The sequence below is a fragment of the Coregonus clupeaformis genome, chromosome 16 (genome assembly GCF_020615455.1).
Source record: "Coregonus clupeaformis isolate EN_2021a chromosome 16, ASM2061545v1, whole genome shotgun sequence".
Classification (NCBI taxonomy): domain Eukaryota; kingdom Metazoa; phylum Chordata; class Actinopteri; order Salmoniformes; family Salmonidae; genus Coregonus; species Coregonus clupeaformis.
Window position 1 is genome coordinate 57,744,615 of NC_059207.1, and position 25,942 is coordinate 57,770,556.

General features: G+C 44.4%; 2 protein-coding genes across 2 annotated transcripts in view; one reads left to right on the forward strand and one right to left on the reverse strand.

The window, feature by feature from the left end:
* Nucleotides 1-262: 262 nt before the first annotated feature.
* LOC121584251 (alpha-(1,3)-fucosyltransferase 7-like) lies at nucleotides 263-2,628 on the reverse strand. The gene has a single exon (XM_041900083.2). The coding sequence runs from the start codon at nucleotides 2,511-2,513 to the stop codon at nucleotides 1,473-1,475; it is 1,041 nt and encodes a 346-aa protein (XP_041756017.2). The 5' UTR covers nucleotides 2,514-2,628; the 3' UTR covers nucleotides 263-1,472.
* Nucleotides 2,629-13,489: 10,861 nt separating this feature from the next.
* abca2 (ATP-binding cassette, sub-family A (ABC1), member 2) overlaps nucleotides 13,490-25,942 on the forward strand; it is an 87,850-nt gene continuing 75,397 nt past the window's right edge. Inside the window, exon 1 of the mRNA XM_045225801.1 lies at nucleotides 13,490-13,644. Coding sequence (XP_045081736.1) covers nucleotides 13,579-13,644 — 66 coding nt within the window. The 5' untranslated portion in view covers nucleotides 13,490-13,578. The remainder of the gene's footprint in view (nucleotides 13,645-25,942) is intronic.

Sequence of the window (25,942 nt, forward strand, 5' to 3'; positions counted from 1 at the left end):
AGGGATGTTCTCTTGATAAGTGAGTGAATTGGACCATTTTCCTGTCCTGCTAAGCATTCAAAATGTAACAAGAACTTTTGGGTGTCAGGTAGTAAAAAGTACATTAGTTAAAGTAAACTATTTTTGAAAATAGAAATAGTAAGGTAAAGTACATATACCATCAACTACTTAAGTAGTACTTAAATAATTTTTACTTAAGTACTTTACACCACTGAAGAAATGTAAAAAGCATATGTTTATTGTTTCCAGATTTTATTCAGCATTTAGGCAATCTGGTGGCCAGAGCAGTTAGTGTATAGTGGTCATTTATTGTTCCCTGAATCCCTAGATATAGAGATTATAAAGCAACATCTCCTCAGTATCTGTACCAGAAACTAATGTTGTGTCCCAAATGGCACCCTATTCCCTATACATGGCACTATGTAGGGGAATAGGGTGCCATTTTGAGATGCAACCTTGGTGTGTGTGTGTAATCATTGAAACTAGAAATTAAATAACATGCATCACTATTTGTTATAAGGTTACGGAGGAGTTACAGTAGTTTGAGTTGAGTGACATGCGGAACCTTTAATGCACAGTAATCTGAGGGATTGCTTGAATTAAGTATTGGTACAGGGATTTGGTTTATGGTTTACTATGCTTTTCCAGGGGAAAAGAAACAGGGGTTGACCCAGAAGCACTTGGAGGAGAGACATCCAGGCAGAAATGACGGAGAATGGCCTCAATTGGTGTGATCTGGAAAACCCCTGAACCGAGTGTGATGGAGGACATTCATCAACTGCCTATGCCAAGGGTTTACATCGAGTAAGTCATTCTAAGGTTGGCAACTTACTTGCATTAGTCATTATGCCTAAATAAAGGGTATGAACTATACTGTAGCGTATTATAAGCAGCCAAATACTGAGAGAGGGAAAAATCATTGAAAGCTTGCCCTCAATATTACTGCTGGGAAAGACATTGTCTTGTGCCATTACAATTGCATCATGAGCTAGCTAGCCTACAAGGTTGCGTCATTTCCTTATTTCAATTTCCCCCTTTTTTATTGAAGATTTAAGCATTCAAGCTGCTCCGAATCCCCAAAAGCCTTGTCTTTCCCCTGAGCCTTCCCAATCCCTCCCACTTGCCCACACACATTTTGTCAACCTGATTAGATACTGGAAAAAAATACATACTACTAGTAATAATAAATCAAAGCATCTAATATATGAACTAAAAATTAATTGTGACAGCAAGCTGGGTGTTAGAGGAATTACTTCCCTTTTGTAACAGATGTTGTGATTTGTCTGTGGTGTTTCTGCATTAGGGACCAAAAGCCAATGTTGTTATGTCATCAGGCTGATGTGAAAGTGGCACACCACCAAAACAATGCAGAACTGAATGTCTTTCAAGTTCACTGCTGACTTTCGTTTTGCATGTTTAAAATAAAAAGTTATAGTACAAAATAACCTACAGTAGCAAAAGCATCTATGATGTTATCTACTGGCCCATGCCTCCAGATTGTAGTACACCTTGTTAGCTGGCAGTCTTTGATAGTTAATACAGATATTACAGAGCCTCTCTCTCCAGTCTGTGTACATCTTGATTCCATGTGTCTGACGCCACTTGAAGTAAGCCTCATAGCGCCCTCTGTCTGTGGCCAGCTGCTGTAGGAAGACAGCCAGCCCCTCTGAGCTGTTGAAGTCACTGACATGGATGAACGAGCCTGGGGGCACCAGGGCCTCATAGTTAGCCCGAGAGGGCCCCAGAACCACAGGTACTGCCCCTGCTTGGTAGGCATTCCTCCACAACTTCTCAGTTATGTAGTCCAAAGCCACTGAGTTTTCAAAAGCCAGGTAGAAGTTACAGTGGCCAATGATGGGTATCAGACTTTGGTCTGTCAGTGGCCTCTTTGACCAGCGTCCATACACCTCTATGGGAATGTACTTCCTCAGGCTCTGGTAGACTTGACTCCTGGCATGGTCAGGCCTGTAGTTGCTGACCACCCAGCTGGCCAGACAAGCCCCCTTCTTGGGGATCACATAGCTGTTACTGTTACTGTTACTGTTATGTGGAACCGGAACTGTCTTCCCATAGGGCATGGATATGTCAGCGTCGCCTCGGTAGCTCATGGTCCAGTTGAACAGTCCATTGTACTGGGTCAGGTTGCCGTTGTGCATCGGCGGCTCAAGGGACAGCCAGAGCCAGCGCTGGGAGACTGGCCGGGGGAGGTGGAGAGGCAGGGAGGAGCGGCCGGTCCTCAGCTCATGGTGGTGAAAGACCACCACGTCTGCCTGGGGGAACAGGGAGGTGTTGTCACTGAGGAGGCAGCCTGGGATACCGTACTCGTCGCTGCACACATCTCCCTCCAGGCTGTAGGGACGGCCGAAAGGCCAGTGCCACAGCAGGATGGTGAGGTTCCTGGGTTCGTGTTGATGAGCGATCCCTATCTGAGCCAGGAGTCTCTGGTGGACCACATAGGAGGAGATGCTGAGGAGCATAATGCCTGAGAGAAACAGGGGCATGGAGGTAGTCATCTCTGACCCAGGGGATGACAGGCAGGCAACAGACTGACTGGTGGAATTGCGGCGTACTTTAGTTTAGTCCAGAATCACACAATCTCCTTGGGATTGTTACTCAAATAGTGTCATATTTTCTCCCTGGTAAGACAATAAGATAAGTTAGTATGCAATAGATTCAAGGGCCCAATCAAATCGCTTAGGAAAAGCGTACCTTTTCTAAGTGAATCAAGTCCTTGAAGAATAGTGTGGAAGAAGCTCTTGAAATTCCTTTTATAAATACGGACATGAACAATATGGGAAAAGATTCTCTAATGAATGAAAATAGTCACTTTTAGAGAACTGCACCAGCTCTACTTTCACCTTTACAATACCACTTCCATTCCATTCTTGCTATTTTTAAGATAACCATCACATTTACCGTCAGTATTTCGCAATCATTGTAACAGTTAAATACATTGAGTACGGCAAATTATTAGCTTTACAGGAGATGGAATATACAGTATCTGAGGATTGATTAATTGATTCAAGTAATCAGAAAATATTAATATATCACTACAAACGGAAATTATCTCTCTTTTTTTCACATAGCCCATGTACATGAAGGCAAGTTTTCTGCCTCTTCCATATAGTTTCAAAGGAGATTAAATGACAGTCAGAGGAACAGAAATGGTTTCAGATGGTACATGTTGAAGTGTTCTTGCTATCTCTACTGTGCTGATTCATGCAGTGTGGAGTATCATGTGTGATGCCTGAATGCCCGCCTGCTGTTTGTGGCTATGCAATGAGATACAATGTATCATGATGTGCATAACAGGAACATCTTTTTTCAGGCCTGCACAGACCCCTACACTCTTAGAAAAAATGGTTCCAAAAGGGTTCTTCGTCTGTCCCCATAGGAGAACTCTTTTAGGTTCCAGGGAAAACCCTTTTTGGTTCCACATAGAACCCTTTTGGATTTTATGTATAACCCTCTGTGGAAAGGGTTCTACATGGAACCTAAAGGGTTCTACCTGGAACCAAAAAAGGGTTATTCAAAGGGTTCTCTTATGGGGACTGCCAAATAACCCTTTAAGGTTTGAGATAGCTTATTTTTTTCTAATAGCGTAGTATTTAGAACCACTGCATTCAGCGTGCATAAAGACACATCACAGAGATGTCCCAAAAAGGCTGCAACAACAAACATGTTTTCTAATGCGTAGTAAGCCATGCCGTCACCTGTTCTTTTTTATTTATTTACCCAAATGAGCACCCCATTCCATTTAGTAGCGCTGGCAAATAGAGATGTCTCACGACACCAAGGCTCAGTTGTACTTCTCATGATACCAAGGCTCAGTGGTACTCACCTGGGTGAGGTACAAGGTGGATGTCTGTCAGTGTTCGCTGTCCTGTGGAGGTAAGACTCACTGAAGATTACTTTCCTCCTCTGAGATTATATCGTAAAATAGGCAGCGGCACATACCAATGTGTAGGAAATCCTGTTATGAACCCCTTTTCACTCCTTTTATACTACACCATATCTGTTCTCTCACCATGCACAGTTACCACAAACCACACCCTTGGTTGTGACTTTATGACAGTAATTTGGACATTACAACTAAGCTATGGTAGGGCGCTCTTGTAGATACTCTAGAATAAGAATAAATGCATTTTTATTTACATTTTACATGTACGTATTAAATTGTTGGGAGCATATTTAGAGTGTGACTGTCTCCATTATTATTTACATTTTAGCCAATTATAGATCTTATTTTACACCTCCTATAGATAGGTCTCATAAATTTGCCTATGTTCAGTACCACAAAACAATCACAATAATGAAAGAGCCCAAAATAATCTGAGCTTCTACTAGATCGTAATCAGTTGGTTTAGTTCTAGTTTAGTGGTTTTCTGCTCTGAATCCATTTCATATGTTCAAACTTCCCATTTGATAACATTTCCCCAGTAATAACCTAAGCTGTATGCTCAGAACAATCACCTCTGATGAGGGCATCAGTAGGCACCAAGGGTGTAACTTTCAGATCACTAAACCACAATGTTTTCCTGTCATTGGTAGAGAAGAAAGAGGTACCACAGTATAACCACAGAATAACGGTTTTCTGTGGCCAAGTACAACTTTTCTCGCAAATGGTTTGCCACCAATTGACTTCTGAATCATACAGTGCATTCAGACCCCTCAACATTTTCCACATTTTGTTACGTTACAGCCTTATTCTAAAATATATGTAAAAAAACAGAAATACCTTATATACATAAGTATTCAGACCCTTTGCTATGAGACTCGAAATTAAGCTCAGGTGCATCCTGTTTCCATTTATCATCCTTGAGATGTTTCTACAACTTGATTGGAGTCCACCTGTGGTAAATTCAATTGATTGGACATGATTTGGAAAGGCACACACCCGTCTATATAAGGTCCCACAGTTGACAGTGCATGCCAGAGCAAAAACCAAGCAATGATGTCGAAGGAATTGTCCGTAGAGCTCCGAGACAGGATTGTGTTGAGGCACAGATCTGGGGAAGGGTACCAAAACATTTCTGCAGCATTGAAGGTCCCCAAGAACACAGTGGCCTCCATCATTCTTAAATGGAAGAAGTATGGAACCACCAAGACTCTTCCTAGAGCTGGCCGCCCGGCCAAACTGAGCAATCGGGACAGAAGGGCCTTGGTCAGGGAGGTGACCAAGCCATCCAACCTGACAGAGCTTGAGAGGATCTGCAGAGAAGAATGTGAGAAACTTCCCAAATACAGGTGTGCCAAGCTTGTGGCATCATATCCAAGAAGGCTCGAGGCTGTAATCTCTGCCAAAGGTGTTTCAACAAAGTACTGAGTAAAGGGTCTGAATACTTATGTAAATGTCATATTTCTGTTTTTTAATTTTTTTAATTAAAATGTGTTTTTGCTTTGTCATTATGGGGTATTGTGTGTAGATTGATGAAGGAAAATAAAACATTTAATCAATTTTAGAATAAGGCTGTAACTTAACAAAATGTGGAAAAAGTCAAGGGGTCTGAATACTTTCCGAATGAACTGTATCTGTTCAAACATAGCCCTGCCTAGTTTCTCTCCTGTGGTAGACCAAGTCCCGCCTGTGACCCATACCCTCAGGTTGACTACTGCGCAAGAGCTGTTTGATTAAACTGATAATTGTACCAAAATGGAAGGCTTGAAAAGGACTAACGTTTAAATCTTGTTTTATCTTCTCATACCTTCGCAAATAAACCACTGAGGAGCATTTCCCTATGTTTTTATACGTTTATCACACCCCTACTTCCCTTGCTAACAAGTAGAGCACTACTTTTTTGTGCCCCAAATGGAACCCTATTCCCTACTAAGCGCATTATATAAAGGGTAAGGCTAAACAATGGTAGCAGTAAAAATGTATAAAAAGACCACTAGATGGCAACAGAAGTAAAGAATTTGCTTTGGCCAGGTATATTCTTTAGGAACAGGTAAATATATCATCCTCAAGTGGTAGAAGTGAATTGATAGAAACACAAGATTTTGTTTAAGATTTGACTAGAATTCTTATTTGGGTCCTCCCAGACCCCTAGTATTTAGAACCACTGCATAAAGACATGTCACAGAGATGCTCAGTCTGTCTCCATCTTTGTATAATCTCTCTCTCTCACACATGTGCACACACACACATAGTGACACGTGGGTGCATGACTAAACATTTGAGAAAGCAATGGTCATAACAAATATTTTGGAAAGAAGAACAACATTTAGAAAGAATTCTAGAATTCTACAACTCAGAATTGGGAACACTGAGAGACTGTCTACACTGAAATGAATAGGTTACAATCCTGGAACTATATGTATTAAATAGACTACTAGGTGTTGGCTGTAAGGACTTTGTGTTTCAAAGAATAGTATCTAGATTACAGTGAGAGAAGAGGGATACTGTAGCTCAGTCTCCGCCCACTAGAATCCACGACCGTGATATTTCTCCCTATACTCACCGTGCTCGGTTCATTCTAAGGCATTGCATAATCACCGTTTCCATTGGATGCTTCTGTATTTTTCCGCGGATGGTGATTGCATACAGAGTACCAGCCTGGCTTGCCACTGAAATACAGCTAGTCATATTTAGCCATCAGTGGAGGAAAACAGTCGTCTGTAGTTGAGAGATACAGAGCGAGAGAGGTAAAATGGGCAAATAAGCCTGTATCAAGTCTGTGTAGCCTGTCCAACAGAAACGTATCTAAATTGTCATTTAAATTCGTCGGAATGGTTCGTAATCCATTTCCAAAAATCCACCACTATATGGTAACTTCATTAACGGTGTCATAATTTAACCGTTAAACCGCGAGACTGGGAAAATGGGATTCCTTCATCAGCTACATCTTCTGTTGTGGAAGAATGTTTCTTTGAAGAGGAGAGGACCGGTAAGGAAACATTTCCGTTGATATTCATAGATGATAATTAGAATGGAGACACTTGGAAATGTGGGCCTTCTTTAGCTTGTGCGCTCGCCGGATGTCAGCGCGAGATCAGACAGGCATCGGTCTACACTATAATTCGGCTTCTGCAGTTGCATTGCATGTATTTCAGGCTGGCATGGTATTAAGAGCCATCATCATGTATCGACTGAACATTTAGCACCTCGTCCCTTTATTATCAATAAATGTCATTCACTGATACGTTTGTGAAATTGTAGGCCAATTTGCGCTGACATATTTTCCAAGGTGTTAAGATGTGTTGGTGTAGCACCGGGTTTTACTTGTCGTGCACACAGAACCACTTGGTGTAGCACCGGGTTTTACTTGTCGCGCACACAGAACCACTTGGTGCAGCACCGGGTTTTACTTGTCGTGCACACAGAACCGAACAGGTTGTTGTGTTTCACAAACAACAATTCATAACAGCTCATGCGCCTCAGAACATCAAGCAATGTGGTAGGGAAGAAGATGTAAACACACATGTAATACACTTTTTTAAATGCAAGTCATTCTGGTATCGTGAAAATGTATAATGAAATGCATCTTGAAATGATAATACATTCAATTTAAATAACTAAATGGTATTCATATAAAAAAATGCTTAAGTATAGCCTAACCAATTGCTTGTGTGCATCTATTTGGGTCTTAAAATTATGTAGATACATCTGGGAGGGGCACTTTCACAGAGGGGGCAGGTGCTCTGGCACCTATCTGTTCATGTCCCTTCAAAAATAAGATGCTCCGAGGTAGCTCTCCCTTCAGAGAGGACAATCGAGAGAAAGGAGTAAGGATATCACCCGCTCTGGCTTATTTTAATGTTACGTGTATGTCTGTGTTATGGCGAACATGACTCGTCTACACGTTTTTTAAACACTGGTCTACACATTGTTTTCTAAAACCACACAGTGGAATAAACTACACTACTTTCTTAGAGAGCTCCCCATCAGCAACACACTGTTACACGCTTATGTCAGGTTAGTAAAGCTGCAGCAGCACCTAAAAGACCCTGAGCAGTAATATAACTATTGTATAACTACGGATACAGAATAGCATATTATTAAGTTATAACCTGTTATGATATTATTATTATTGTAAACCGGACTTAATGGGATTGAATGAACTCTTAGGTAACTCTAATTAGATTGTGCCTTTCCCTTTCATTTGGAATTGGGGCCTGAATATCAAATCAAATGTTATTTGTCACATGCACCAAATACAACCTTACCGTGAAATTATAAGCCCTTAACCAACAATGCAGTTTTAAGAAAATAGAGTTAAGAAAATATTTACGAAATAAACTCAAGTTTAAAAAAAGTAACACAATAAAATAACAATAACAAGGTGATATACAGGGGGTACCGGTACCGAGTCAATGTGCGGGGGTACAGGTTAGTCGAGGTAATTTGTACAGGTAGGGGTAAAGAGACTATGCATAGATAATAAACAGCGAGTAGCAGCAGTGTAAAATCAAAAGGGGGGTCAATGTAAATAATCCGGGTGGCCATTTGATTAATTGTTCAGCAGTCTTATGGCTTGGGGATAGAAGCTGTTAAGGAGCCTTTTGGACCTAGGCTCGGTACCGCTTGCCGTGCGATAGCAGAGAGAACAGTCCATGACTTGGGTAACTGGAGTCTTTGACAGTTTTTGGGGCCTTCCTCTGACACCGCCTAGTATATAGGTCCTGGATGGCAGGACGCTTGGCCCCAGTGATGTACTGGGCCGTATGCACTACCCTCTGTAGCACCTTACGGTCAGATGCCGAGCAGTTGCCATACCAAGCGGTGATGCAGCCGGTCAGGATGCTCGCGATGGTGCAGCTGTATAACTTTTTGAGGATCTGGGGACCCATGCCACATGTTTTCAGTCTCCTGAGGGGGAATAGGCGTTTCGTGCCCTCTTCATGACTGTCTTGGTGTGTTTGGACCATGATAGTTTGTTGGTGATGTGGACACCAAGGAACTTGAAACTCTTGACCCGCTCCACTACAGTCCTGTCGACGTGAATGGGGGCGTGTTCGACCCTCCTTTTCCTGTAGTCCACGATCAGCTCCTTTGTCTTGCTCACATTGAGGGAGAGTGGCGCAGTGGTCTAAGGCACTGCATCGCAGTGCTAACTGTGCCACTAGAGATCCTGGTTCGAATCCAGGCTCTGTCGCAGCCGGCCGCGACCGGGAGACTCATGGGCGGCGCACAATTGGCCCAGCGTCGTCCAGGGTAGGGGAGGGAATGGCCGGCAGGGATGTAGCTCAGTTGATAGAGCATGGCGTTTGCAACGCCAGGGTTGTGGGTTCGATTCCCACGGGGGGCCAGTATAAAAAAATATGTATTCACTAACTGTAAGTCGCTCTGGATAAGAGCGTCTGCTAAATGACTAACATGTAAAAATGAGAGGTTGTTGTCCTGGCACCACACTGCCAGGTCTCTGACCTCCCTAAAGGCTGTCTCATCGTTGTCGGTGATCAGGCCTACCACTGTTATGTCGTCAGCAAACTTAATGATGGTGTTGGAGTCGTGCTTGGCCATGCAGTTGTGGGTGAACAGGGAGTACAGGAGGGGACTAAGCATGCACCCTTGTGGGGCCCCAGTGTTGAGGATCAGCGTGACAGATGTGTTGTTGCCTACCCTTATCACCTGGGGGGCGGCCTGTCAGGAAGTCCAGGATCCAGTTGCAGAGGGAGGTGTTTAGTCCCAGGGTCCTTAGCTCAGTGATGAGCTTTGTGGGCACTATGGTGTTGAACGCTGAGCTGTAGTCAATTAACAGCATTCTCATATAGGTGTTCCTTTTGTCCAGGTGGGAAAGGGCAGTGTGGAGTGCAATAGAGATAGCATAATCTTTGGATCTGTTGGGGCGGATTACAAATTGGAGTGGGTCTAGGGTTTCCGGGATGATGGTGTTGATGTGAGCCATGACCAGCCTTTCAAAGCACTTCATGGCTACCGACGTGAGTGCTACGGGGCGGTAGTCATTTAGGTAGGTTACCTTTGCGTTCTTGGGCACAGGGACTATGGTGGTCTGCTAGAAATATGTAGGTATTGCAGACTGGGTCAGGGAGAGTTTGAAAATGTCAGTGAAGACACTTGCCAGTTGGTCAGCGCATGCTCTGAGTACACGTCCTGGTAATCCTTCTGGCCCCACGGCCTTGTGAATGTCATTTAAATTCGTCGGAATGGTTCGTAATCCATTTCCAAAAATCCACCACTATATGGTAACTTCATTAACGGTGTCATAATTTAACCGTTAAACCGCGAGACTGGGAAAATGGGATTCCTTCATCAGCTACATCTTCTGTTGTGGAAGAATGTTTCTTTGAAGAGGAGAGGACCGGTAAGGAAACATTTCCGTTGATATTCATAGATGATAATTAGAATGGAGACACTTGGAAATGTGGGCCTTCTTTAGCTTGTGCGCTCGCCGGATGTCAGCGCGAGATCAGACAGGCATCGGTCTACACTATAATTCGGCTTCTGCAGTTGCATTGCATGTATTTCAGGCTGGCATGGTATTAAGAGCCATCATCATGTATCGACTGAACATTTAGCACCTCGTCCCTTTATTATCAATAAATGTCATTCACTGATACGTTTGTGAAATTGTAGGCCAATTTGCGCTGACATATTTTCCAAGGTGTTAAGATGTGTTGGTGTAGCACCGGGTTTTACTTGTCGTGCACACAGAACCACTTGGTGTAGCACCGGGTTTTACTTGTCGCGCACACAGAACCACTTGGTGCAGCACCGGGTTTTACTTGTCGTGCACACAGAACCGAACAGGTTGTTGTGTTTCACAAACAACAATTCATAACAGCTCATGCGCCTCAGAACATCAAGCAATGTGGTAGGGAAGAAGATGTAAACACACATGTAATACACTTTTTTAAATGCAAGTCATTCTGGTATCGTGAAAATGTATAATGAAATGCATCTTGAAATGATAATACATTCAATTTAAATAACTAAATGGTATTCATATAAAAAAATGCTTAAGTATAGCCTAACCAATTGCTTGTGTGCATCTATTTGGGTCTTAAAATTATGTAGATACATCTGGGAGGGGCACTTTCACAGAGGGGCAGGTGCTCTGGCACCTATCTGTTCATGTCCCTTCAAAAATAAGATGCTCCGAGGTAGCTCTCCCTTCAGAGAGGACAATCGAGAGAAAGGAGTAAGGATATCACCCGCTCTGGCTTATTTTAATGTTACGTGTATGTCTGTGTTATGGCGAACATGACTCGTCTACACGTTTTTTAAACACTGGTCTACACATTGTTTTCTAAAACCACACAGTGGAATAAACTACACTACTTTCTTAGAGAGCTCCCCATCAGCAACACACTGTTACACGCTTATGTCAGGTTAGTAAAGCTGCAGCAGCACCTAAAAGACCCTGAGCAGTAATATAACTATTGTATAACTACGGATACAGAATAGCATATTATTAAGTTATAACCTGTTATGATATTATTATTATTATGTAAACCGGACTTAATGGGATTGAATGAACTCTTAGGTAACTCTAATTAGATTGTGCCTTTCCCTTTCATTTGGAATTGGGGCCTGAATATCAAATCAAATGTTATTTGTCACATGCACCAAATACAACCTTACCGTGAAATTATAAGCCCTTAACCAACAATGCAGTTTTAAGAAAATAGAGTTAAGAAAATATTTACAAATAAACTCAAGTTTAAAAAAAGTAACACAATAAAATAACAATAACAAGGTGATATACAGGGGGTACCGGTACCGAGTCAATGTGCGGGGGTACAGGTTAGTCGAGGTAATTTGTACAGGTAGGGGTAAAGAGACTATGCATAGATAATAAACAGCGAGTAGCAGCAGTGTAAAATCAAAAGGGGGGTCAATGTAAATAATCCGGGTGGCCATTTGATTAATTGTTCAGCAGTCTTATGGCTTGGGGATAGAAGCTGTTAAGGAGCCTTTTGGACCTAGGCTCCGGTACCGCTTGCCGTGCGATAGCAGAGAGAACAGTCCATGACTTGGGTAACTGGAGTCTTTGACAGTTTTTGGGGCCTTCCTCTGACACCGCCTAGTATATAGGTCCTGGATGGCAGGACGCTTGGCCCCAGTGATGTACTGGGCCGTATGCACTACCCTCTGTAGCACCTTACGGTCAGATGCCGAGCAGTTGCCATACCAAGCGGTGATGCAGCCGGTCAGGATGCTCGCGATGGTGCAGCTGTATAACTTTTTGAGGATCTGGGGACCCATGCCACATGTTTTCAGTCTCCTGAGGGGGAATAGGCGTTTTCGTGCCCTCTTCATGACTGTCTTGGTGTGTTTGGACCATGATAGTTTGTTGGTGATGTGGACACCAAGGAACTTGAAACTCTTGACCCGCTCCACTACAGTCCTGTCGACGTGAATGGGGGCGTGTTCGACCCTCCTTTTCCTGTAGTCCACGATCAGCTCCTTTGTCTTGCTCACATTGAGGGAGAGTGGCGCAGTGGTCTAAGGCACTGCATCGCAGTGCTAACTGTGCCACTAGAGATCCTGGTTCGAATCCAGGCTCTGTCGCAGCCGGCCGCGACCGGGAGACTCATGGGCGGCGCACAATTGGCCCAGCGTCGTCCAGGGTAGGGGAGGGAATGGCCGGCAGGGATGTAGCTCAGTTGATAGAGCATGGCGTTTGCAACGCCAGGGTTGTGGGTTCGATTCCCACGGGGGGCCAGTATAAAAAAATATGTATTCACTAACTGTAAGTCGCTCTGGATAAGAGCGTCTGCTAAATGACTAACATGTAAAAATGAGAGGTTGTTGTCCTGGCACCACACTGCCAGGTCTCTGACCTCCCTAAAGGCTGTCTCATCGTTGTCGGTGATCAGGCCTACCACTGTTATGTCGTCAGCAAACTTAATGATGGTGTTGGAGTCGTGCTTGGCCATGCAGTTGTGGGTGAACAGGGAGTACAGGAGGGGACTAAGCATGCACCCTTGTGGGGCCCCAGTGTTGAGGATCAGCGTGACAGATGTGTTGTTGCCTACCCTTATCACCTGGGGGCGGCCTGTCAGGAAGTCCAGGATCCAGTTGCAGAGGGAGGTGTTTAGTCCCAGGGTCCTTAGCTCAGTGATGAGCTTTGTGGGCACTATGGTGTTGAACGCTGAGCTGTAGTCAATTAACAGCATTCTCATATAGGTGTTCCTTTTGTCCAGGTGGGAAAGGGCAGTGTGGAGTGCAATAGAGATAGCATAATCTTTGGATCTGTTGGGGCGGATTACAAATTGGAGTGGGTCTAGGGTTTCCGGGATGATGGTGTTGATGTGAGCCATGACCAGCCTTTCAAAGCACTTCATGGCTACCGACGTGAGTGCTACGGGGCGGTAGTCATTTAGGTAGGTTACCTTTGCGTTCTTGGGCACAGGGACTATGGTGGTCTGCTAGAAATATGTAGGTATTGCAGACTGGGTCAGGGAGAGTTTGAAAATGTCAGTGAAGACACTTGCCAGTTGGTCAGCGCATGCTCTGAGTACACGTCCTGGTAATCCTTCTGGCCCCACGGCCTTGTGAATGTCATTTAAATTCGCCGGAATGGTTCGTAATCCATTTCCAAAAATCCACCACTATATGGTAACTTCATTAACGGTGTCATAATTTAACCGTTAAACCGCGAGACTGGGAAAATGGGATTCCTTCATCAGCTACATCTTCTGTTGTGGAAGAATGTTTCTTTGAAGAGGAGAGGACCGGTAAGGAAACATTTCCGTTGATATTCATAGATGATAATTAGAATGGAGACACTTGGAAATGTGGGCCTTCTTTAGCTTGTGCGCTCGCCGGATGTCAGCGCGAGATCAGACAGGCATCGGTCTACACTATAATTCGGCTTCTGCAGTTGCATTGCATGTATTTCAGGCTGGCATGGTATTAAGAGCCATCATCATGTATCGACTGAACATTTAGCACCTCGTCCCTTTATTATCAATAAATGTCATTCACTGATACGTTTGTGAAATTGTAGGCCAATTTGCGCTGACATATTTTCCAAGGTGTTAAGATGTGTTGGTGTAGCACCGGGTTTTACTTGTCGTGCACACAGAACCACTTGGTGTAGCACCGGGTTTTACTTGTCGCGCACACAGAACCACTTGGTGCAGCACCGGGTTTTACTTGTCGTGCACACAGAACCGAACAGGTTGTTGTGTTTCACAAACAACAATTCATAACAGCTCATGCGCCTCAGAACATCAAGCAATGTGGTAGGGAAGAAGATGTAAACACACATGTAATACACTTTTTTAAATGCAAGTCATTCTGGTATCGTGAAAATGTATAATGAAATGCATCTTGAAATGATAATACATTCAATTTAAATAACTAAATGGTATTCATATAAAAAAATGCTTAAGTATAGCCTAACCAATTGCTTGTGTGCATCTATTTGGGTCTTAAAATTATGTAGATACATCTGGGAGGGGCACTTTCACAGAGGGGGCAGGTGCTCTGGCACCTATCTGTTCATGTCCCTTCAAAAATAAGATGCTCCGAGGTAGCTCTCCCTTCAGAGAGGACAATCGAGAGAAAGGAGTAAGGATATCACCCGCTCTGGCTTATTTTAATGTTACGTGTATGTCTGTGTTATGGCGAACATGACTCGTCTACACGTTTTTTAAACACTGGTCTACACATTGTTTTCTAAAACCACACAGTGGAATAAACTACACTACTTTCTTAGAGAGCTCCCCATCAGCAACACACTGTTACACGCTTATGTCAGGTTAGTAAAGCTGCAGCAGCACCTAAAAGACCCTGAGCAGTAATATAACTATTGTATAACTACGGATACAGAATAGCATATTATTAAGTTATAACCTGTTATGATATTATTATTATTATGTAAACCGGACTTAATGGGATTGAATGAACTCTTAGGTAACTCTAATTAGATTGTGCCTTTCCCTTTCATTTGGAATTGGGGCCTGAATATCAAATCAAATGTTATTTGTCACATGCACCAAATACAACCTTACCGTGAAATTATAAGCCCTTAACCAACAATGCAGTTTTAAGAAAATAGAGTTAAGAAAATATTTACGAAATAAACTCAAGTTTAAAAAAAGTAACACAATAAAATAACAATAACAAGGTGATATACAGGGGGTACCGGTACCGAGTCAATGTGCGGGGGTACAGGTTAGTCGAGGTAATTTGTACAGGTAGGGGTAAAGAGACTATGCATAGATAATAAACAGCGAGTAGCAGCAGTGTAAAATCAAAAGGGGGGGGTCAATGTAAATAATCCGGGTGGCCATTTGATTAATTGTTCAGCAGTCTTATGGCTTGGGGATAGAAGCTGTTAAGGAGCCTTTTGGACCTAGGCTCCGGTACCGCTTGCCGTGCGATAGCAGAGAGAACAGTCCATGACTTGGGTAACTGGAGTCTTTGACAGTTTTTGGGGCCTTCCTCTGACACCGCCTAGTATATAGGTCCTGGATGGCAGGACGCTTGGCCCCAGTGATGTACTGGGCCGTATGCACTACCCTCTGTAGCACCTTACGGTCAGATGCCGAGCAGTTGCCATACCAAGCGGTGATGCAGCCGGTCAGGATGCTCGCGATGGTGCAGCTGTATAACTTTTTGAGGATCTGGGGACCCATGCCACATGTTTTCAGTCTCCTGAGGGGGAATAGGCGTTTTCGTGCCCTCTTCATGACTGTCTTGGTGTGTTTGGACCATGATAGTTTGTTGGTGATGTGGACACCAAGGAACTTGAAACTCTTGACCCGCTCCACTACAGTCCTGTCGACGTGAATGGGGGCGTGTTCGACCCTCCTTTTCCTGTAGTCCACGATCAGCTCCTTTGTCTTGCTCACATTGAGGGAGAGTGGCGCAGTGGTCTAAGGCACTGCATCGCAGTGCTAACTGTGCCACTAGAGATCCTGGTTCGAATCCAGGCTCTGTCGCAGCCGGCCGCGACCGGGAGACTCATGGGCGGCGCACAATTGGCCCAGCGTCGTCCAGGGTAGGGGAGGGAATGGCCGGCAGGGATGTAGCTCAGTTGATAGAGCATGGCGCTTTGCAACGCCAGGGTTGTGGGTTCGATTCCCACGGGGGGCCAGTATAAAAAAATATGTATTCACTAACTGTAAGTCGCTCTGGATAAGAGCGTCTGCTAAATGACTAACATGTAAAAATGAGAGGTTGTTGTCCTGGCACCACACTGCCAGGTCTCTGACCTCCCTAAAGGCTGTCTCATCGTTGTCGGTGATCAGGCCTACCACTGTTATGTCGTCAGCAAACTTAATGATGGTGTTGGAGTCGTGCTTGGCCATGCAGTTGTGGGTGAACAGGGAGTACAGGAGGGGACTAAGCATGCACCCTTGTGGGGCCCCAGTGTTGAGGATCAGCGTGACAGATGTGTTGTTGCCTACCCTTATCACCTGGGGCGGCCTGTCAGGAAGTCCAGGATCCAGTTGCAGAGGGAGGTGTTTAGTCCCAGGGTCCTTAGCTCAGTGATGAGCTTTGTGGGCACTATGGTGTTGAACGCTGAGCTGTAGTCAATTAACAGCATTCTCATATAGGTGTTCCTTTTGTCCAGGTGGGAAAGGGCAGTGTGGAGTGCAATAGAGATAGCATAATCTTTGGATCTGTTGGGGCGGATTACAAATTGGAGTGGGTCTAGGGTTTCCGGGATGATGGTGTTGATGTGAGCCATGACCAGCCTTTCAAAGCACTTCATGGCTACCGACGTGAGTGCTACGGGGCGGTAGTCATTTAGGTAGGTTACCTTTGCGTTCTTGGGCACAGGGACTATGGTGGTCTGCTAGAAATATGTAGGTATTGCAGACTGGGTCAGGGAGAGTTTGAAAATGTCAGTGAAGACACTTGCCAGTTGGTCAGCGCATGCTCTGAGTACACGTCCTGGTAATCCTTCTGGCCCCACGGCCTTGTGAATGTTGACCTGTTTAAAGGTCTTGCTCACATCGGCTACGGAGAGCGTGATCACACAGTCGTCTGGAACAGCTGGTGCTCTCATGCATGCTTCAGTGTTGCTTGCCTCGAAGCGAGCATAAAAGGCATTTAGCCCATCAGGTAGGCTCGCGTCACTGGGCAGCTCGCGCCTGGGTTTCCCTTTGTAGTCTGTAATAGTTTGCAAGCCCTGCCACATCCGACGAGCGTCAGAGCCGGCGTAGTAGGATTCAATCTTAGTCCTTTATTGACACTTTGCCTGTTTGATGGTTCGTCTGAGGGCATAGCAGGATTTCTTATAAGCATCCAGATTAGTGTCCCGCTCCTTGAAAGCGGCAGCTCTAGCCTTTAGCTCGGTGCGGATGTTGCCTGTAATCCATGGCTTCTGGTTGGGATATGTACGTATGATAACGGTGGGGACGACGTCATCGATACACTTATTGATGAAGCCAGTGACTGAGGTGGTATTCAACCTCAATGCCATTGGATGAATCCCGGAATATTGCTTATAATGTATGGTGCCTAGTTTGTAGACAGCACCTGACCGACTTGTGAACCCCTTTCATGTACAGTGTAAAGTACCTGCTTTAAAACCTAATGACCTAAAGGGCTGTTTTTAGTTAATCAATAAACAGGGCCTATTTATAGTAGTATGTAGAGAGCACAATCTATTTCCATACATTTTGAAGCCTTCCCATTTTCAGCAGCTGGGGTTTTGCTTAAAGATCTTTATAGTTCACATCTACCCTTTTCCATTAGAAATACATTTGAAATATAATTGGCGATGTAGAGCTCCGGTTTGTTTCGTTGTTCCTAAAGATGCTTAGTTTTATCCGTCATCCATCATAGCCTAATGTCTTTGCCACCCGTGTCCTTTTTGTGTGCTATTTTTAGCTTTGGTTCCCCTTCAGAGATCACACACAGGATCCGTCTCAAATGGCACCCTATTCCCTTTATAGTGCACTACTTTTGACCAGGGCCCATACCTTATTCCCTATATTGTGCGCAACTTTTTGACCAGAGGGCCCTGGTCAAAAGTACTGCACTACATAGAGAATAGGGTGAAATTTAGGACACAGCCTCAATAAAGACATCAGATAGATTCCCTGGAGTACACTAGGGTTGCCACAGAGTAATAATAGTAACAGCCACGTCATCTGTAGGTTTATTATCATGCAGCCCAGCGCTGGGCCTGCAGGGGCTCAGGAAGATGTCTATAGCATTAGCCTAGTGGATTGATTGGTTCTGGGATGGGGCTAGTCAGCATTTGTCAGGAGCAGGGGCATGCTTTGGTCTATGTCCTAATGAGCGAGTCCTGTTATTGTATAGAAATTGGAAACCCTGTGGCTGTGACCCACTCTATTCCTGGGGCCCATAGGGCTCTGGTCAAAAGTAGTGCACTATATAGGGAATAGCAGGCTGCCATTTGTGAGTGTCCACTATTCAAGTGCACGTTTGACATTTTATGGACAGAGCAATGTTTGTGAAAAGAGTTGATCATTTACTACTTTTTACTGTGCTTTCGAAAGAGCCTATTGTACCGGAAAGGTCTTTATTTGCATAGCAACCAACTGACCCACGTTGTGAAGACCATGGTTCATTGTTTTGTTTGCTACCTGGCAGTGCGTGCCAAACAGAAAAACCTTGTGATTATTTCCAAAGCAAAACAATATCTGTAGAGGCGTAATGCAAATACCACTAAATAACTTTCTTAACCTCAAACTTTGTTGTTTGGTACAGGAAAGTCCCATGTCTGTAGCGTCAACCCTTTAGCTCCTCTTCCTGTTTGTCAATAACTCCCTATCACTGCTCCTGCTTTGCTTTGTGAGTTGGAAAGCAGACATGTTTCTGTTAGAGAGAGAGAGAGAGAGAGAGAGAGAGAGAGAGAGAGAGAGAGAGAGAGAGAGAGAGAGAGAGAGAGAGAGAGAGAGAGAGAGAGAGAGAGAGAGAGAGAGAGAGAGAGAGAGAGAGAGAGAGAGAGAGAGAGAGAGAGAGAGAGAGAGAGAGAGAGAGAGAGAGAGAGAGAGAGAGAGAGAGAGAGAGAGAGAGAGAGAGAGAGAGAGAGAGAGGTCAAAGCCGAGAGGGAGCAAGAGCGAGGGTGGTCAAATCCCTCTCTGTACCACTGCACTCTCTTAGCTCACCACTAGCCTGCCTAGTCCAGCACCAGCACTCATGACCTAGTTCTCCCAGGCAGGCACTCAGTGTCCCTGAATGATTGGCTGACTGAGGGCCGTGCCGGGCAGAGCTGGCTGGGTAACAGAGAGGGAAAGGGAGAGAGAGAGAGGGGAGGGAGGTAAAAGGGGGAGAAATATTGAAAGGGAGAGAGAGAGGGGGGGACAACTACAGAGGAGAGTGTGAACTGGCAAGCCAATTAATTATACATGCTATCTGTAAACTCAAATGGACTAGCACCACAGTAGCTCATAGATGCTGGGGATGTTAGACACGAGCTATCGCCGTATGCTGATCTCACAGCAGGGACAGGACTCAGACAGGAGAGAGATGGAGGTCGGTCTGGAGGGGCTGCACACACATTTCTCACTCTGGAGAAGAGGGTTACTACTACAGTATATCCCTCACCAAATAGTGAGAGCTCATGAGTTACATCGTCCATTAGTCGTGACTAGAGCCTTCAGAATTATTTGGCCCAACCTGAAGTGGCTGAAATGTAGGCTATGCAATATGCGAATGAGGAGATACATTTTTCTGTATGTCTGACTCTGAGTTTACTTCAGCCCCTGACTGAAACCGGTACCAAAAATGAAACTATATTACCAACTTTTTATTTAATTTTTTACAAGTGCTTTTACATGCTTTGTTTGTTTAGATTTCTTTCTTTGTATAGTTGAAGTGTCAGAAACAGTTTAAATATTGAATTAGGCCTAGAATATATTCAACAAGTAAGAAAATAAAATCTGCAAGCCCTTGGATAACTTTTATTTACTAAAGGGGATTTGAACATTCCTGGATGTTCCAATTGGATGAATATCCAATAACTTGAGGATTTTGATTGACAGGTTATTCAATTTCAGACGACTGGAATATTACAGTTCAGTATCTGATTAATTCAATTGTTACTCCAGCCCGAGGCATGCATTTGATGTTTTCTATTTAACAGCCTTTTGAGTTTCATCGTTTTAAGTATTTAGAAAAAAAGGAATGACTTGGGACCATATGGTACCTCAGTTGTCTTTAGAAGTATGAGAGAACTTCCTGTAGTCTGATGCTGTTTGTAATAAATATGTTTTATGACACACAGTATAATAAACACACACGGAGACAGCTCTATGGCTGATTGATAGCACAACCAGTAAACATGGCCTTCCATACAGTACCTCTTTTAGTGGCTCACAGTCACACCTGGCATGGTCCATGCAGGCCCTCTCTAGGACTAGATGTTGGGCTAACCCAAGCCTGACACACACTAGCCTGGTCCCATACAGTGCTGCAGCTCTTCTATTGTTTTCATGCACGAAGAGTTGGCTACAAGATACAGTAGCCACAGCCGCCCCCCCCATATTCCAAATTCCCATTCAGATCCGTCTGGAGTTTTAATGGTGGTGGTAGTGGTGGTGGCAGTCTTGTTAGTGGTAGTGGTGGCTGGTAGTGGTGGTGTCAGTCTTGGTGGTGGTGGTGTCAGTCTTGGTGGTAGTGGCAGTGGTGGTGGTAGCAGTGTAGGTGGCAGTGACGTGTGGTGAGGTCTGAGGCCGGGTAGGCACTTTCTATTGAGACATTTCACGTCCCAAAAAAGTTGCAGTTGTAGCCTACCGTCCAATGAGGCCTATGCACTCACAATGACCAATGCGCATTTCGAGCGCTCTGTATCTCAAACCCATATCAAATATCTTTCTAAAATAGTTGCTATTGAGCTCATAATTGAGAGTTGAGAAATAAAAAGTTTAGCTACAGAAAGCTGAGAACATCCTCTCTCCATCTGTGACAACAGGATAGCTGTGTTTTCACAGCCATTGGATTTTGAATGTTATACAATCAGAACACTTTTCTTTCTACCGGAGCATTTTTCCCCCCCGGGAAAGGAGAGAGTGGCTCGCTCGACACAGCAGCAGGCCCCAGCGAAACAGGTACAGGGACAAGCAGGCAGACACTTTCATTACAGGAATCATGAGGATAATGTACTTTACTGTTTGACCAAATCATAGTTTTAGCCTCCTAAAAAATAGGATGTTTTTAGTGAGGTGAATGAATGTGCAGCCCGCACCAATGCGACCAATACTTTTTTTTACTCACACACCCAAGTGAAAGAGTCACAAATTCAACTAAATGGTCGCAAAATGCGACTAAATGGTCGCAGTCTGGAGCCCTGCCTTGTATAGTATTTTCACTATAGTCATACTCTCTAACTTTAGTTTTACATAAATGAAAAAGGCCTCCATCTTTGCAATCAACAGTAGCCTAGGCCAAGGCTCCTCTCTCGCTTTCTCTCTCTCCTAAATGTTATTTATCAGCTTTTAATTTACTTTATCGGCCAAAAGCCAGCAATTACAGGCTAATGTAAACCCTGATTCACAGGCCCTAATAGTTTGTGCCCCACGCAACTGCCCTGCATTAACAGGTGACTTTCAGCACCACAGACAGCGACCCAAATGCCAGCGAGTAGCCCTACTTGTAGACAGCACTACACACAAAATGCCTAGTAGTCATTGCTACTGATTGAGATACACAATAGACATGTAATGTAATAATAATAGACGGAGCTACTGTAAATAAACACTTGCACCACCCGTCTATCCTTCTGGGTAAAGACATCAGGGACTGAACTGTAAAACTCCTTCCTTTTGGCCCTCAGTTTTAAAAGTTTATCGGTCTCGATGCGATGGAGATTATGGCAAGGGATGAGGATCATCCTTGATCGGTCCGGTTTCAACTGCATGTCTTTATCCGTTTCTGTGCAGACAATTCCCTCAACGGACGCTATTGTGGCTGGTATAGTGAGGACCAGCTGCAGTAACTTTGTCGCCTCGAGGACAGTCTGTGTCAGGTCAAGCTGGAACAAAAAGCTGAGGAGCTGTCCAGATGATTTGTCTCGTACCATTTGTGAACTGTGCAATCTGACAAGATCAGCCTTAAGTCTAACAACTGCCGCTCCTCATCTCATCATTCCATTAGTTTTGTCTTGTTTATTACACACACCTGGTTCATATCCCCTCATCAGTACCTGTATAAGTGTTCCCTTTGTCTTTGTGTGTGATTGTTTATTGTGGAGGATAGTGAAGCTCGGTGGAGCTCCGTGTATTTTGTGTAGCCGGGATATTTCCCCGTGTGCCTTGTATTTTCCAGTGCACCTGTTTTGCGCACTGAAGTGTTTTTGACGCATTAGTGCGTAACTCTGTATTTGCGGAATAAAGCCTGTTATTCTGTGATTTACCCTCCTGCGCCTGACTCCTTCGACATCACCTCATCAAAGCATGAGCAAAAAGCAAACATGGTGGCGGTCTCTAAATGAGTTGCTAACTGTAAAAAATATAAATAAATTGAAGGGATGTTATAGTTACACATACTATCCCCTTGGCCTGTTTGATGAGCCGGCACTCTAATCGTTGCTGCAAAATGCCAATGTCACGATCGGTACATGATGAAGCGGACCAAGGCGCAGCGTGAAAAGCGTACATCTTTTATTTAAGTACACCACACGAACAAAACAATAAACCAAACAATACGTGAAGTCCTAGGTTAACACCAAAACAAACCATACGGAACAAGATCCCACAATGACTAGTGCCAAACATGCTGCCTAAGTATGCCCCCAATCAGAGACAATGAGAAACAGCTGCCTCTGATTGGGAACCACCCTGGCCAACATAGATCTACACGATCTAGATCAACAACATAGAAAATACAACATAGACACTACACACCCTGGCTCAACATTTAAGAGTCCCCAGAGCCAGGGCGTGACAGCCAACTCCTGTTTACCTAGGTAGCATGATGAGCATTAATTAGCTAGGTCTTTCAAAATGTAATGGTTATCTTTTACCTTTGCATTGTGCATGCTGATATTCAATCTCCGTTGTTCATTCAATGCCAGATCTATCTGTGAGCTGCCAAATGTCTTAAGACCTATCTGGCTTTGGATGTGAGAAAGACTTCTCACACTTGTTGAATGTTATAGGCAAGTTGTTCGAATTGCAGTAACCGTCTCTTGTCCAAACGCTGTTGCTGGTGGAGAACTGCAGGCAGGAGAAGCAGTAGAGTCGGCTGCGAACAGCGCAGCCACAGAGCCAGTCTTTCCATTGATACCACTCAGATTGCAATTATCGTGTTATTTTCTGTCCCTTCCTTTGATGTAGGTCCCTAAGCTCAGGTGCAATATGTTAGCCATCCTGATCAGCTAACTTTAGCTAGCAGTAAAACGAATGTAACCGCCAAAAGGCGGCAGATGGCGTGTGATGTCCATAGAAAGGAGCGAGCTCTGCCTATCCCATTACTTTTTCACACCAATACGCATGCACATTTATTATTTGAGTGAAATGAAAATGAATGGGACATATTGACACATGAAAGGCAGCGAAGCTTTCTGCCTGCCTTTCGGCATCCGTTAGCTGGCAGTATAAAGTAGAAATACACATGCGTAAGTCATGTCATTGCCTTGCATTGAGTCTGGAGTTTGAAGGGCTGGGTTAAGGCGAGGGTGCCATTCCCCTGGTCTCCTTACGCATTTTGTACCAGATCACAGCGAAGTTGGGAGGTAAGTACTAGTTCAGAAATCGATTTTATCATGCAGAAAAAACATGACGATGACAAAATGATTATTGATAAAATGTAGATGTATTTATTTTTCATTACAGTTCTTTTTTCATTCATTTTCACAGGGTATGCACTGCCTACCCTGTCTACCCTGACCACACGTCACTGGTTGGTGGTGGTGGCAGTGTTGTTGGTGGTGTTGGCAGGGCTGGTGCCAGAACGAATCAGTTGGACGGGCATTTGATTTCCATAGGGGGGCCAAAACAATCACAGGCCCTCCGATGGGTTTTTTGCTCAGACTCCTTTCTTCCTGAGCCTAGCGTGCTGGAGAGAGACTGGATTGAATATACGAGATGGAGAGAAAAATAAATAGGGGAGAGAGAGAGAATTCCAAAAGCCGTCGTTCACCACGCGGAGAGAGAGAGTCTACTTGAACAGAGCAATACTCAATCATGAGGCATCACAGCCAAAGGAACTGAATAATATTAAGAAATGCTATAGATGGAAGGAAAGTAGTGTTGAAACCTACCAAAAAACAATTAGGCAACAACAAATTCAATCCATTCTAGACAACTTCCTGGACAAAACGTTCCACTGTAATAGTAAAGGTGTAAACTTGGCAGTAGAAAACCTAAACAGTATATTTGACCTCTCAGCTTCCCTATCAAATCTAAAAATCTCTAACAGAAAACCGAAGAAAAGTAACAACAGTGATAAATGTTTTGATGAAGAATGCAAAAACCTAAGAAGGAAATTGAGAAACCTATCCAACCAAAAACATAGAGACCCAGAAAACCTGAGCCTACGCCTTCACTATGGTGAATCACTAAAACAATACAGAAATACACTACGGAAAAAGAAGGAACAGCATGTCAGAAATCAGCTCAATGTAATTGAAGAATCCATAGACTCTAACCACTTCTGGGAAAATTGGAAAACACTAAACAAACAACAACACGAAGAGCTATCTATCCAAAACGGAGATGTATGGGTAAACCACTTCTCCAATCTTTTTGGCCCTATAACAGAGAACAAGCAGCAAAAAATACACTGCTCAAAAAAATAAAGGGAACACTTAAACAACACATCCTAGATCTGAATGAATGAAATAATCTTATTAAATACTTTTTTTTTACATAGTTGAATGTGCTGACAACAAAATCACACAAAAATTATCAATGGAAATCAAATGTATCAACCCATGGAGGTCTGGATTTGGAGTCACCCTCAAAATTAAAGTGGAAAACTACACTACAGGCTGATCTAACTTTGATGTAATGTCCTTAAAACAAGTCAAAATGAGGCTCAGTAGTGTGTGTGGCCTCCACGTGCCTGTATGACCTCCCTACAACGCCTGGGCATGTTCCTGATGAGGTGGCGGATGGTCTCCTGAGGGATCTCCTCCCAGACCTGGACTAAAGCATCCGCCAACTCCTGGACAGTCTGTGGTGCAACGTGGCGTTGGTGGAAGGAGCGAGACATTATGTCCCAGATGTGCTCAATTGGATTCAGGTCTGGGGAACGGGCGGGCCAGTCCATAGCATCAATGCCTTCCTCTTGCAGGAACTGCTGACACACTCCAGCCACATGAGGTCTAGCATTGTCTTGCATTAGGAGGAACCCAGGGCCAACCGCACCAGCATATGGTCTCACAAGGGGTCTGAGGATCTCATCTCGGTACCTAATGGCAGTCAGGCTACCTCTGGCGAGCACATGGAGGGCTGTGCGGCCCCCCAAAGAAATGCCACCCCACACCATGACTGACCCACCGGCAAACCGGTCATGCTGGAGGATGTTGCAGGCAGCAGAACGTTCTCCACGGCGTCTCCAGACTCTGTCACGTCTGTCACATGTGCTCAGTGTGAACCTGCTTTCATCTGTGAAGAGCACAGGGCGCCAGTGGCGAATTTGCCAATCTTGGTGTTCTCTGGCAAATGCCAAACGTCCTGCACGGTGTTGGGCTGTAAGCACAACCCCCACCTGTGGACGTCGGGCCCTCATACCACCCTCATGGAGTCTGTTTCTGACCGTTTGAGCAGACACATGCACATTTGTGGCCTGCTGGAGGTCATTTTGCAGGGCTCTGGCAGTGCTCCTCCTGCTCCTCCTTGCACAAAGGCAGAGGTAGCGGTCCTGCTGCTGGGTTGTTGCCCTCCTACGGCCTCCTCCACATCTCCTGATGTACTGGCTTGTCTCCTGGTAGGCCTCCATGCTCTGGACACTACGCTGACAGACACAGCAAACCTTCTTGCCACAGCTCGCATTGATGTGCCATCCTGGATGAGCTGCACTACCTGAGCCACTTGTGTGGGTTGTAGACTCCGTCTCATGCTACCACTAGAGTGAAAGCACCGCCAGCATTCAAAAGTGACC

What these genes read in the sequence shown, in the direction of transcription:
- LOC121584251 (XM_041900083.2), bottom strand. Translation starts at nt 2,513, where the DNA reads ATGACTACCTCCATGCCCCTGTTTCTCTCAGGCATTATGCTCCTCAGC.